Raw genomic sequence first — 15,511 nt, forward strand, 5'->3', positions numbered from 1 at the left:
TTGCTCTCTTTCTCCATCTCTCCCTCCTCTTTTCTCCTTTTTTTACTTGATCTCCTTTTCTCTTTTCCCTTTAGTCTTTCCCTTTACTTTTAAAGCTCCCAGCCTCTCTTTCTTTGTGTATTGGCATGAAAGAGAATAAAGCTGATGTTGCCCAAGCACCTTGGTATGGTACATTAGTTACAGACCAATATTTTCACATTACTTTTCCTGTCCTGTATCAGCTTTATGTGTGTGTGTTTGTAAAACAAAAATCTTTCCCTCTCCCTTTCACTTGTCCCTCCCTTCCTCTCCCTCTGTGCACTCTGTTATAATTCATGAATCCACAACATGGAAACCTAAATACCTCACTCTGCTATATGGCCCTGTGTCAGTTTTGGTCTCTTTTCCAAGGCTCTGCACAACCTCAAAATGATGAAAACATGTTTTATGACAATATGTGACCCCCTATTCTTTTTGTCTTTTCAGTGCTGAGTATAGGGGAAGGAGGTTTCTGGGAAGGCACAGTCAAAGGGAGGACAGGCTGGTTCCCAGCAGACTATGTGGAAGAAGTTCAGATGAGGCAGTATGATCCACGGCTAGGTAAGATGTCTATACACACACACTCACACACAGACACACACACAGACACACACACTGTACACTCATGCTGTCACAATGCAACACGTTTGTTGCTGTAGTGAGTTTCACTGGTGTTTGGCCATAGCTCTGTCCATGGTGCTGAAAAGCAATGTAAGTCCTGTAGCCCTTGATATGACATAAGAACATCTCCTTATGTATTTTTGATCAAATAAACAAAAAATCTAGCAGTCAAAATATTTAAACATTTATGTTTATATCTCAGGTGATGTCATTGTGTATTAATTGTAAACACCCTGAAACTAGAACATTTAAATAAGGAAAAAGTACACTGTAAATTAATTGGGGAAACCTGTCTTCCTGACTGCAAACCGCCCCAGTGAATGCATCACAAAAGTTTAAGCACACCCTCCAGTCCCCCTTTTAAAAAATTGGTAGTACCACCCTGTTCTAACACTCTGCAGGCTCTGTCCCAAACATCCATGTGACATTAAATAAACATGTCAGCCAAGGCAGCCCAACAGCTTTCAGTGAATCTCATCCTCACCCAGCCCCTTGCTGCTGAAGAGTTAATTAACTACCTTAAGTCTGGTATACACTGTGCAATTTTGGACTGTCCCACACAAAAGATGGTCAACGTGAAAGAAACGTGGTGATATCTTTGGTTGTGGCTCTAAAACGGTGATCCTACATTGCACAGTAAGAGAGGTTCAAGGGTGGCTGTGTCATGGTTTTGTGATCAAAGACAGCCTGCGATAAAATTCTGACAGTGACAGAAAATTTAGGATGATCGTCTCACTGTGTGTCTGCTGTTATAACCTACATCTACTAACCAACCAATGGAAATGTAGCATAAAATGACGCACTGGTCAGCGTGCCACTGCTAAATATAGTAGATGCTAATACTTACTTTGCGATCTCATTGCAAAATTGGGACGCCAAGTTGGCTTCTTCTCCCAAGCCATGACTGCGTCTACATTTTCCTCCTCCTTCTCTTATTTAAACTTTTTTTGGCACATATAAATGACACCATAGAAAGGGCTCGATTCATGTTTGTTTTTATTTTTCTCTTACCACTACAGAGGCGTAGATGGATGACACACGCTGTTGACATTTTATTCTCATGTATTGACCTCAAAGGATGTACATTGTAGCCTGAAATTTAGTAGGAGTTGTCAATGTTGTATCCAAGTTTATTAAAACCCATGTCACACAGTGCAGCTTGCACTAAACTTATAAGATTGCTAAAATTGTGCAATCTTTAGGAGGCTTTAGAGAACTCATGTTGGTTGAGTTTGATGGTTTGTCAGAGAGAGGCCAACCAAAAGCTCCTCTCCATAGCCTCCCTGAACACCTCTCACACCTGGGTTATTTTACTTTGGCAAACATTGAAGCTGCAATCCTTTTAGCATCTTGGTTCTGGTCTGCTGTTTTGGGAAATTCCTTTGTAAGTAAGTAAGTTCCTTTGTAAGTTATACTTTAGGGCTGCGCCATGGGTAAAGGTCTGGCCACCAGACGCTCGCTGATGAGCTCCTCCCACATAGCTGGCTCAAAGAGAAGAACCCATTTTCCCTTTCCTGGGTGCTGTGCTACAGCTCCTTCTTGGCCAGCTTATATGGGGTCTTAGCCTGGCCCCTCCTTTAGGACTAATTTGCCTAGTAAGACCCTATGAGGGGCCATTGCCACCAAAACCAGAGCTCCCATGGTCACAAACCCCTCAATCAGAATGAAGTGTTCATACTTAAAGGGGTGAAGAATATTTTTGACTGTCTATTTTATTGTTAACTTCATTTTAATCACTTTATTGATTTTGTTATTCATTTCAATTTTCATTTTTTTTATTGACCACCTGGGTCATCTACAGAAATTCTCTTAGTAAATTAGTTCGGCTGCAATCATCCATTGCTGCCTACAAATTAAAAACTGATTTTAATGAAAGATGCTATGTAGGGATTTTTATGATCAGGAAAAGACTGAACCACAATGCACAAAGTGGCTATGACACTTCATCATCAGGACACTGCAATATCAATATAAAATTTTGTCAACAAGAAGTGAGAATCTGAATACAACTCATCCATCACATACTAACATATTGATAAATAAACACAGCAACAACAGAAGATCTGCCAGGTCATTTTCTAATCACATTTGTTCCCATTATGACAACGTAAGCTCAAGTGAGAGACACTGTTGGTAGTTTCTCTTTAAAGCAACCCGTTTTCCTCAGAGTATTCAAGGTTGTTTTTCCTCCTTCATTAGTTGACATTTGCCTCCCATGCTGACTGCCGACTGTCTTCGGTTTTCCACCAAAGTCAAGCTTTTCGGGACACTTAATTAGTGCTTAATTAAAAGCAGGTGCACTGAAAAGGTCGACCAGTTTAGCTTGTGTTGAAGAAACATGTAGACAGATAATTGAATTTTTTTAGGAAGTGCAACAGCAAACTACTAGCGAAAAGTTAATATGTGTATTCTTTGCATTCTTACATTCTTCTGCATGTCCCAAACAAGCCAAAAATAAGAAAAAAATAAGAAAATACAGGCAGAGGTTAGGTTCTCTGCAGATACTGACACAGAACAAAATGCTAGTGGGGCATAACTGGATTACTTTTGTGTTTTTGTATATATTGCTTTTTAGGGACATCCAGCAAAGTATGCCTTTAAACATGTTATACTTTTATTTATAGTGTTATTACAGTGTTTAGCCTTGATGAAAAATGCTCAAATTGAGTGTTATTTAAAATACTGTGGCATAATACAGCATCAAGTGTGGAAAGCTATCTCTCAAACACACAAACACACACACATAATTTACGTGACAAGCTCAGTTCAGTAAATTGCACTGCACAAAAGTATTTCATGTTTACCTATTACATATTTTAAACTGATTAACTCATAATTTGAAACACATCAACGTCCTTTAAACCCTTCACAGTGTTATTCCTCTGTCATTTCTCTGTGATGATGAGTACATTCCATGAATTACCTTGTTACATTTTGTAAATTACTTTTTGGTGTAACCCCTTTCCCTAACACCTCCTCATCCACTTCCTACATCAGTTTATTTCCCACAACATCTGTCAGTAGTCATCTGAGAATTATGGTTGGACTCAATATTTCAATGTGTCATTTCAGTAAAGAAAGCAACTTTGCTTAAGATTACAAACAACAAAAATAGCCAAAATTTGCCATTAACCCTTAATGTGTTAGAATGCTGATAATTACAGTGGTGGGCCATCAAATCAGTTAATGCTTCACTAAAATGACGCTGTAATATTATCTGTCTTTTGGGCAGATTGGCAAAAGAACACAATCAAAAAAACCTAACGACAAAACAGGCCCATGTTATTAACACTGTAAATCTTTTTAAAGGTCAGCATTTTTTGAAGAACTTGTGTGGATTATATTATTACACACTGTAAATATAAGCTGACTGTGATGAATCAGCCATCCGTCCTACTGTGACAGATTTGAATGGAACCCTTTGTAAACAACTGCCAGTACATCAGATTAATGTGACCGCATCCCTGTTTAGTCATTTAATTAGCAGATGGCACATTTCGTTTGCTGTGGTCTCAGGGGCAACAATATGTGCAGCATCATGAGAAACATCTGGTCATTGTGTGAAAAAGTTTAGCGTGATGTTGCAGCAAGTGCATATACTGTATATTGGAAATGGGACAAGGACAAGTTTGTCATATCTGCCTATTCCTTGCGTGTTTAACATGCATCTCCTGGGACCTATTTCTGGAGCAATTGGGGCATTTTCCCTTTTCAAAGGGTTGTTGAGGGATTGAGGTTACCTCAGAGTATGAGTGAAGAGATGAGCGAGGCCGGAATCTCTAAATACCCCATTTAAATGCATTGTGAGAAAAAGATAGGGGAAGGTGGGAAAGAAAGGGCCAGATAGCGAGGGAGACGGATGGTGGAGCATACTCTAAAGGACAGCAAAGTGGAGATGGCAGAGCGTGTCTTTCAGTGAGAAAAAGAACGAGGAGAGGGAGGGAGGGAGATGGGCCTGATATTGAGCCCCACTCACTCATAAATCCTGAAAAACTCAAAACCCTCAGATACCTATTTCTCAGCATTTAAAAGTGTCTTCTGCCTCTGCTGCTCTTCCTCTCTGACTCTATGTGGCGTTGTTTTTCTTTGATGTTAAGCAGGGATGTTTGGCGTTAGTTTTCAATCATCAGCATTTGTATTAACTGTATTTTTTTCTCCTCTTTGTAAACATCACAGTAGTCTGATGACTCATCTTGAACTAGAGGCTTACGCCTGGAACACACTGCATGCGTGAGCAGCACATGACGGCAATCTCACTAAACTGCTGCATCTTGCACGCTTGTGTTGTTTACACTGTCAGCGTTATTGCTGCGATGCTCCAGCAGGGATGCCTGCTGCTATGAGTACTGTTTTTACATTTCCAACCACGTGCATCACATTTTAAAAAACTGGCAAGCCACCATTTCTCTAGATGCACTGCACCTGAGAAGCAGTTGAAACGTGCCTGTCCAGCGCTGCTTACACAGGTAGTGTGGTTGCTCTAATCTGTTAAAACGGGCACCGAAAAAAAACCCAACAGGTTTTGCGACGGTCATGAGCAGCTCGTGTATTCCAGGTAATATGCATAAATTAATCTAATCGGATTAACAATCCCTGTGTGTTTTGTGCTGGGATGTACTCACACAAGCAACAGATATTGTTAATTTTTTGACTCCCTGATTAGGAGTCTCTGGATAACGGCCATAATCAGGTATGATTATATTACATTTGTGCCAAGGTAACGGCCATGTTGGTGTTGGTGACGTATATTGTGTGAGACAAAAGATGTCACTCACTGAGCAGTTTCAAACAAAAGTAAACGGTAACGGCTGACTTTAATGACATGCAAAGTTATTTTTTTACCTTGATAAACATTGCATGTGCTAATCATAATTCAAACATTATAAACAAATATTGTCTCTTACCATTGACTAGTGTTCATATATTTTTCCGAAATATGGTCTCATGGAGGACACTGGAAGGTGAGTGAATTTGTCTGTCTATACATCATATTATTAAAGATAAAAATTTAAAGATCTAATTGCTGTGTCATTGACCAGCCCGTTCTCATTCCCAGTCCATCAAATACCGCTGCTTTACTTTTGGATTTTTGGAGGGGTCCAATAAACCCCAGACTTTCACTCGGAACACCTGATAAATGCTTTTGTTGCCTAAACCTAACTACTTTTTTATTGTAGAAATAAAGATAAATGTTAATAATAGTTAAGTTATTTTGCTGAAATCGTAACTTAATTTTCAAATTTAAAAAAAACTGTTTGCATCTAATGAGCAGAAACTGCACATTTTCTGTAAAAAAGGAGTGTATTTTGAAAAGACAGTGCATGCAACAGGCTTAAATTGACGCAGTATCCCAAAATGTCAACAACAGACGCAGGAGGATTTCTAGCGGTCATATGTAGACATCAGCGTATACTGATTAAGCAGTGGTATTTGCTAAGTTGGGATGAGAATGTCATGTACTGACACTTTGAACCAAGCCCCCGGTATTGTAATATCACATGGCACACAGTGGCCCCAAGAGCCTTTTTCCCCATACACAATCACTGCAAAGGAATGGCTGTAAACATTTTTTTTGTCATAAATGCACCAAAATGACTCTGGATAATCTGAATTTTATGCATTCAGTCCAAAGTCTAGAATAGCTACTTGTAGATAATGGGGATTTGATTATAATACTGTTTAATGATCAAAATGGAAGTGCATTATACAGAACAATATATTGAATATATTATTTAATAACATGCTAATTTCTGAATCTACTGAAGCATTTCAAAGCAAATCTCATCCTCATCCTGAGATTCATCAAAAGTGATACAACAGCAGAATAACACACACAGTTGTTTATCTGAAGGCAACCACTGAGGCGTCACTGACAGTTAGGGCAATATGTCTCAGCCTAGTGAAGCAGGAAAGACAGCCCTGTCTACAATTAAGTAACCCAAATACTACTGCTCTCTCTTTCTCCCGCTGTACATCACCTATGAGTCACGACTCTGGAAGTGCTATCCCTCTTTATCTATCTCTGCCTCCATCTCTTTTCACTCTTCTCTGCCAGGTTTGAAAGAGCAATGATGGGGACAGGGAAAGACAAAAAAAGGGGATGATGGAAAAAGCTGTTTCAGTTTGGGAGAGCGAGAGGGGATGGGTAAAGACAGCGAGCAAGAAATAGAGAGACAGAGAGAGAAAGAAAGCAGGTGACCATGTGAAAAAGGCACAGTTTAAACCATCACTGACTCGCTTGGCTGTTATCTGTCACCACACTGCTCTTCTCTCTCGCTCAGCATGGCTAGGGCTACCTGCAGTCGACAGTTCATCTTCAGCAGATGCTCGAGGGGACGGAGACAGGGAGGAAAGACAAAGGCAATGTGTAGAAGTCAGATGGGAAAAATCGAGAAAAATAGGAAAAAAGGAGGGCATGAGCAAGAAAATGAGGGAGAAAAGCAAAGACTATTGATTGAATTCATTAAGAGTACAATGAGTGATGCAGTGGTGAAATGCTGTTGGCAAAAGGCTGGTTCGTGTTTTTGTTGGGGAGCTGTGCGGTATCCATGTGTTACTCTCAGTGGTAGGATGTACCTAATTACATGTACTCAAGTACTGAACTTAAGTATGATTTTTTTAGGTGTTTGTACTTTACTTGAGTATTTTATTTTCACTTTATACTTTTAGTCCCTGATAATTCAGAGGGAATATTGTACTTTCTACTGTACTATTACAGCTTTAGTTACTTTACAAATTAAGATTTTTTGCATAAAAAACATTAGAGTTTATCAGATATGATGAAAATTTATAAATGAAATTACCAACAGTTTATACGATTACAGCTGCAGCAATCAGTTGATTTGCAAAACATTTAATGGCAACTATTTAGGTAAACATTTAAGTCTTTCTCTTTTTTTAGATTTTGAAATTTGAGGGGTGTTTTAATTTGTTTGTAATTTTGTTAGTTTTGTTTTTTGACAGTTTTTCTTCTCTGATCATTTTGAGTTTGGGGGCTTTTTTGTGGGTTTATTGGTTCAAATTCTGAAGCTTTGGGGTTTTTTTTCTATTTTTTATGATTTTTAATTTTTTGACTAATTTTAAAGTTTAGGCATGTTTCTGTGGCTGTTTTTATTTTTGAGGTTTTGGGTGTTTCTGGGATTGTTTTTTAGTTTCGGGAGTGTTCTCTTTTTTCTTTCTTTTTAAAAAAATATTTTTCCTCATTTCATACTTTTTTCTACTTTTCATACTTTAAATACATTTTCCTGACTTCACACTTACTGACTTTTGAGTGCAAGACTTTTACTTTTACTTGTAAGTATTTTCACAGTGTGGTGGTATTAGTACTTTTATTTAAGTGAAGGATCTGATTACTTCCTCCACCATGGGTTATTATAAATCATTGTGCTGTTGAAGGTAAAAAACAAAAAAAACAACTGTGTTCTCCAGACTACCCAGGTTCCAACGTATTTTTAAAGAGGATGACCCTTTGTTAAATCAGAGAATATGCCTGAATATCTTCACCCATCTGGCTCTCACACACACACAATACACATGCTGCTGGCCTGTATGTGGGGGTTAATGGTAGATGTTTACTCGTGGTAATGGAGGGGATAATGATGTGAGTATGAACTGCTCTTCCCTCTCTAATGATGCTACCAAATTGCCGGGGACCACTCATTTTCAGCAACAGTAGTGATAATCTGTTGGCTACAATCTGTTGGGACCTTTCAGCCCTCTAGCCAGAAGACCCCACCCCCCATCCTGCTGTCCCTCAGTAAGAAATGGACACGCTACAGCCAAAAACAGAGATCAATTCTGCCAAATGGTAAATGAAACTGCAATGCACTTATAGCAGCCCCAGCTTCCATTATATCAGCTTTAATATTTCTCGGGTTGCCCTGCAGCTTTGAATGTCCTTAAGGACCTCTACACACACACACACACACAAACACACACACATACACACGTAGCATAATAATGCACATTTTCTCTGTGATGGGATAAGCAATGCTTGATTTTCTCAATGGTTTGATATCTTAACAAGCGTGTAAACTTTTATTTCTTTTCTCTTTGTGCTCGTTCACTGTATTCCCTTGCTCTCCTCACACCGCGGCACAGTTGAATGACTCACAGCCGCATGAATCAGCCCAGTCAGATCCAGCCTGAGCTATTTTTAGCCTGCCCATTAAGAAGTTTTGGAGTGTGTCTGCACTCCCCTAGAATGCTTAAACATCAGCGTTGCTGCGGCAGCTCAGACTGACATGGGCAGAGCACGTTGGAGGGTAGGGTGGAGGAGAAAGGTAAGAGAGGACAGAGAGATGGTGCAGTGGATCGGTGAGGGATCAAACAAGGAGTCATGTGGTCAAAACTGGGGAACTATCCCCAACAGTTGGGGATCTGTGTTGGCTTTTTGGAGGTTGGTTCTTTCCCACTCATGTCTAAGGTGCAAGGTCAATAATTATTGCTTCTACAGTAATGTATTTCAGTAATCATCTAAGCCTGTTTAACAGCAGTGGTAGATTTATATATGTTGTAATTATGTTTATAAATTGTCCATCCATCCGTTTGTCAAATTCTTGAGAACCCAATATTGCAAGAACACCTTAAGTGAATTTCTTCAAATCTTGCACAAACATTCAATTGGACTCAAGGATGACCTGGTTAGATTTTGGTGGTCGTAGGTCAAAGTTCAAAAACATTGTGACCTTGTCTGTTTTATTCTTATGAATGCGCTATCTCATGAACACCCTGAAGGAATTTCTTTGAATTTGGCACAAGTGTTTGAATAGACTCAAGGATGAACTGATTGGATCTCGGTGGTCAAAGGTCGCAATATCGAAAGATGGCCTTGAGGGAGTTTCCTCAAATTTGGAATAACTGTCCACTTGGACTCAAGAAAACTGATTAGAATCTGGTGGTATGTTTTTGGCCATGACACACAAATCCTTAAGAACCACTTTGAAACTGTGCGATTGGTTAGATCTTCTGAAAGTGACGCATCCATGTTTTCACAGATATGGATGTAAACTGTAAGTGCAACATGACTGTTGCGTGGAGGTATACAACTGTGTGGCAGTATATCTAGTTTCTATCTTACACTAGTTGCAGTATCATTCTTTCATTCCACAAAAGACGATTACTGAGGGCTCTTTTTTAATGGCGCAATGGTAAATGCGATGTAAGCCTACTGTAAAGTTTCAGCTTTAGTCAGAAACATTCATGTTATAATTTATTATTATATCACAAATACAGTTGTCTGTGTTGTAATAGAGCAGCTTCCTAATGAAAAAGCCATACTATTTTCAGGCTAAAACCCCACATGAAACAAGTGGCAACATGTGTCAGCATATTACATGATAGAGATATAAATGCAAAAGCTTAATGCAGTAAAGAAAGATAGATTAACACATAAATCAATAAGTCATTTTAGTCAAAAAGATGATTGCAGGAATAAAAAGATGAAAGACCAGAAGATGTTCTAGTCCATGTGGACTGCTAGGAGGTAGGAGTAATCTACAAGTAATGCCTGTGTTGTGTATTGCAATATTATTTTTTCCTCAGCTCAAATGAAATAGCTTGTGAATTCTCTTGTGGGGGATGGTGCATTTTTCATTTGAATGAAGAGTGTTTCATGCTCAGCTATGGAAATGGATAGTTGATGATCATGGACATCAGCTGCTGATCACCATGACTTCAAGTGTATTTGATTATTTTCATCATGAAAGGTATCCTGGCATTTGTTTGGCTGTTTCCAGCTCTATTTCATTATTTTAGTTTTTAAATTAGCTGGTATATCTCAGGTAGAATAAATAGATTTTTAGATATGTTGAAAAATATTAAATCTTGCATGCAGATGTAGAGGTCAAAATGCCATACATGTACATACCCTACATAGTTGTCCAAAATATAGATTTAACTGTACATATAGATTTTATCTGTTATATCTATCTATTCTATCTATCTATCTGAAGTATTTTAAGTGGTTTCAGTACTCGTTTTCAGCAGTATTGATACACCGGTTCCATCCATTACATCAATTATATAAGGTGGTGTATTGAAGTTAGGAATCCCAGTATTTTGACAATAGTTGTACACAGTTGCAAACATACATACCACATCTGTTACAGTGATAAATACAAGATTAATTTTAAGCTATGTGTAATGGCTCATTTATGCTCAATATAAGATACACATATGAACAGATGGAACCCTCTGTCTGTACTCTGCATCTGTTTTCCAAAAGTTTATGGATACAGACAAAATGGAGAAGTGACACCAGGAATTGTGGGGGAAGGAAAGCGTAGTTCAAGTGAAACATGAGTGTAGGAGAGGATAAAGATATTTTAAAAATTACGGAAAGGAGCAAATTGGTAATGCTTACCACATGTCACAGTGTATTTAATGGCCTCATAGGCAATCGGCGTCTACAACGTAACCTTTGTAAAACGGTACATTATTACGACCTCCTCCGTTGTAGCCTCGGTTGTTGTTGTGTGAAACTTTTAACTCTGCCCTTTTGTGCCATCTATTGGATGTATCTATGCTATCATAAAAAAAAAACCTCATGGAAGTATCGGAGCATGGGCGTTTAAGCATTTCAAACAGACATCTATTTTCATTCATAAATAAATGAGCCCTTGGTCTCCCGACAGAGCATTTGCTTTCTTGACAGCAACAACTGCGAAGTCAACCCTTTCTCTCTTTTTCATCACCTTTTGGTGAAGTGGAAAGTTAAAGGAACCACTATCCCTTTTCAATTTATCTCTCCTCTCCTAGCTTTGTGATTTGTTCAGTATTTTAAGGACATGTTAACCTTCAACCCCTCACACCTAGAATGTCACACTAACAAAGAAAAGGAATCTTTTGTGCAATTTAACAAGGCCAGTCACACTAAAGAGATGTTGGTAACACCAGCATCTTTCTTATCACACCTTTTCCATTTGCTTACTGTGAAGGAGTCAGGAAATCATTCTTATTTCTCAGCTTTTATTTTATACCTCCTTAGAAGCCATGCATGCATAAGGCGTAAGAGAATTGCCTGATGACACCTCAACAGAAGCTGTCAGGGGAGACAAAACTGAATGTGTTGAATGCTTCAGAAGGCAACATCTTCCAGGTTTAACATAATTATTAGAAATATATAAATATATTATATCATTTTAATGTAAAATTATTATATTTTCAAGAGTATTGGTCATTAGTTGTGAGCCTACTTAACCCATTAATGTCTGTAGTGGAAATTCAAAATTTCCTCCACACCACTTAAACTATTTATTTTTAGTCTATCTGTTTATTAAGTGCATGATTTTCTTTTTGAACATGTGATCATAACAACCTTTATTCCTATTGGGTTTATAGGAAAATTGATGAAATGTGTAACTTTTTATGACAAATGACTACAAATGGTATGTTACCGAAATCACTGGTTCAAAAACTACAAGGACTTGTATCACATTTCTGGTACCACTCAATTCAGAACAACTTGAATTTCAATAATATGCGATTTGTTCCCGTGAAAATATAATATTTAGTATATAAAATTTGAGCTAAAATTAGTTTGGTGATTTGCTTATTTTAACTTTGTCTTTCAGTTAAGGCATGACAAATCTTCTTTCTTTTTTTTTATTTCAACATCTACAGCTACGTGTCTTGACACTAGACACAGGAAACTCTAACAAAAAATATCTGTGGGGCTTTTTCTTAACATACTAAATATAATCTAACCTCATTAATGGGTTAATTGGTCTATGTAATTCCTCTATTTAAGTACAGTCTAAAAACCAGCCAACCCAAGACCATAATCTGTTATGGTGACAGAATAAAAAAACCTAAAGCTGCTGCACAGAATCTAAATAGAATTCTCATTTGAGTACAAAAACAAATATTGCCCTGATCCTCTGTTGTGTCCTCATCCCTCATCAAGCCCCCCTGTGCTCTCACGGTCACCTTGTCAACATTTTGCTGTGATTCATTATGGCAGCAATTCAACATTTTATGCCTTAATGTTCAGATTTATTCAGTCAGTAGTTTTAGTGTTCTCAGAGGTTAAACCGCAAGCAAGCTAATAAAAATAACTAACAGAAAGGCATTTAGCCTTCAATGACAAAGTACTCTCAGTTAAGTCCTCTCAAGGAGCTATAAATTTGTCCATACAGGCCCAGATTGCAAATCGCATAGATAGTGAGTTCAGTCAGAAAATCTCCAGTGGCGACTTGTAAAATTCAAAGTGAGTATGCAAATGCCGACACCACAGAGCAGTGCACGTGCACTTGCATACAAATGAACAGGCGTGTATGCTTATGCACATGCACACACTTCAGTTATTGTCTGTACTCTGTGTGGAGTCAGCAGATAGATTAGCATAGCCAACTAATCCATTTTATTAGAAAGAGAGAGGGAGAGAGTATAAACTACAGGTTGGATGACATGCCTTTGGTATTAAAGTTTAGCTGAGTCAGTGTTATAGACTGACAGTTCAAGAGGAGTCCTACCATTTAGCCCCCGAAAAAAAAAAGATCCACCTGAAGTGTCCTACAGTGACACATCTCAAGGTGTGTGTGGATGTCGTGTGTGTGTCTACGAGTGTGTGGGTGTGTGCTGTGTTTGTTTGTTTGCAGCAGAGTGATGGCCACTATCTGTACTTTCATCAGAAGTCAGTCGAGTGTGTTGAGCCATCTCTCTCTCTCAGGAGGACAGATCCATATCAAATCATAATAGATGGCGACGCTATTTGAACAATGAATCAAAGCTGAAGCAGGTCTCACAGTGGAGCAGAGACATATCACAGCTGACAGGGGCCGCATTAGGTGACAGCAGGTTTCTCTCTCTCACACACACACACACACACACACACACACACAAATGAACAAGCTCGTACACACATGGGTAGGTCACTGCATTTCTCTCTGAAAGTCAAGTCTATTTCATAGAGTCATGGCTGCTCTTACACACCACATTCACCTGTAGTAGTCACTTAGTCACTCTTATGGGTACTCTGACACAGTTGGATGAATCATTTTGTTTACACAAACTCTTTCAATGCCATGACTCGACAACTACTGTTTCACTGTTGGTGTCACAGCTTGAAAAGACAGCAACACACACACACACACACATACACACACACAGAGCAACTTACCAGGCAGAGCTGTAAAGCATCCCTATGACTGGGCATGACTAATCACACGCCCACCTTTACACCAAGGTGCCACTGTTTTTTTCTCCATGTTTACTTACATACCCTCCCTCCATCTCTCTCAATCCCACAGTCTCCTGTGGAATTGGAAGATGGAAATTATGAATTTTTGGGGGGGAATTTAATAATTATGCTTGGTCTGTTTTCTGCAATTCAGTGTAATATTTGGTCGATATAAGCATTGGAGACGAAAGAAAGAGTCTGCACACAGCGATAGGTGCTGAACATTACAAGTGCAATGTTTGTATGTATGAATAGAAAGAATAAATATTACTAAACCAAAACCCATCCTGCAAAGTTTGCCTGAAATGCATCCAAACCCAAACAGATCATGCCCTCTTTTCACTTATTTTTATTTCTTCCTTTTTTATCGCTTTTTGTTTTGCCTTCTCCTTATCTTGTTCTTAATTTTTGAATTTATTGTCTTTTCAAATTATTTTCTTTTTTCCTTTCTTACACATTGCTTCCTGTTACTTATCTGTGTCCTTTTATGTTTTGTCAATCTGTAACATATTTATATCTATTCTTGCCTTTTTTTGTATTGGTTAGTTTCACCATGTTTATGCACTAAGTGGTGAATAAAGGAATAAAAAAAATACTGCAGGTTGAACAAATCATCATGTATGAGGGCTGAACCCCTTCTGGTGAGTTGGTGGATTGGTTGGTCAATATGCTCTTGTTCGAACAAACTGTCATTGATCGGACAATCGCTGTTTGTCTGCTAAAGTGTTTTGTCACACTCAGAATGCTTGGCACTCTTCTGAAAACACCCACAGCTGGGAGCACTAGGGCATTTTCAAGGCGTAGTTTGGGGGGGGGTTCAGCTGAGACTCCTTGGTTGTGTCTGGTTGCTATGATACGTAATATCTGTGGAGGTAAAAATTTCAGCACAGGGTAGAGTGCCTGCTCTGGTCCTTGCCCTCGATAGAGGGAAGGCTTAAAGCATGTAAGGATAGACCTGCCAGTTCACGTCAGCCTGGTAAAACCACCTTGATGATATCAGCTCAACATTCTGTTTCTTTGCCTGCATCAGTCTGGACTCTCTGCCTCCCCAAAAGATTTCAGTCAATACAGTGTTTATTGTTGTTTCACCACCAATTGTGCTAATGGAGGAGTATAAATGAGAGACTGCAAAGCTGGGATCATTGCCATGCAGACCGGTGTTCACAATCCTTCCAACTAGGGCTGTCAAATGATAATTTTTTTTAAAAAAATTGCAATTAATCACAGAATTTCAGTGGTGATTGCGATTAATAGCATTTTTTAATCATGTTTTCAATTCCTTTATTTTCATTGTGAAACAGTTATGAAGTCCATATTGATAAAGTAAAGCAATTCTTACCAAGTTGTCTTAATTAGGAATTAAATTACAGAAAAAACTGCATTGTACTAGTATAAAGTGGGCATGTCTATAACAGGGAGACCCATGGGCACCACAGAACCCATTTTTATTCAGATATCTGGAGGTCAGAGGTCAAGGGACCCCTGTGAAATGACCATGCTGTTTTTCCATTTTCCGTTTTCCTTGGTGCACTGTGGCTGATTTAGTTACTAGATATCGAGATTCAAAAACTTCCGGAGGGGTAATTTACTTTACAGATAGCAGTCAAGCACAAATACATCCAACACATCGTACACAACACAGCACAAGATCCATATCTCCTGCTCTTCAGCGCAATCATGGAAAAGAGGCTG

General features: G+C 38.6%; 1 protein-coding gene across 1 annotated transcript in view; it reads left to right on the plus strand.

Moving 5' to 3' along the window:
* shank3a (SH3 and multiple ankyrin repeat domains 3a) overlaps positions 1 to 15,511 on the plus strand; it is a 221,936-nt gene that overhangs the window by 169,713 nt on the left and 36,712 nt on the right. The window contains exon 14 of the mRNA XM_042496156.1: positions 466 to 579. Coding sequence (XP_042352090.1) covers positions 466 to 579 — 114 coding nt within the window. The remainder of the gene's footprint in view (positions 1 to 465; positions 580 to 15,511) is intronic.

Source organism: Plectropomus leopardus, chromosome 11 (assembly GCF_008729295.1).
Source record: "Plectropomus leopardus isolate mb chromosome 11, YSFRI_Pleo_2.0, whole genome shotgun sequence".
Classification (NCBI taxonomy): Eukaryota; Metazoa; Chordata; class Actinopteri; order Perciformes; family Serranidae; genus Plectropomus; species Plectropomus leopardus.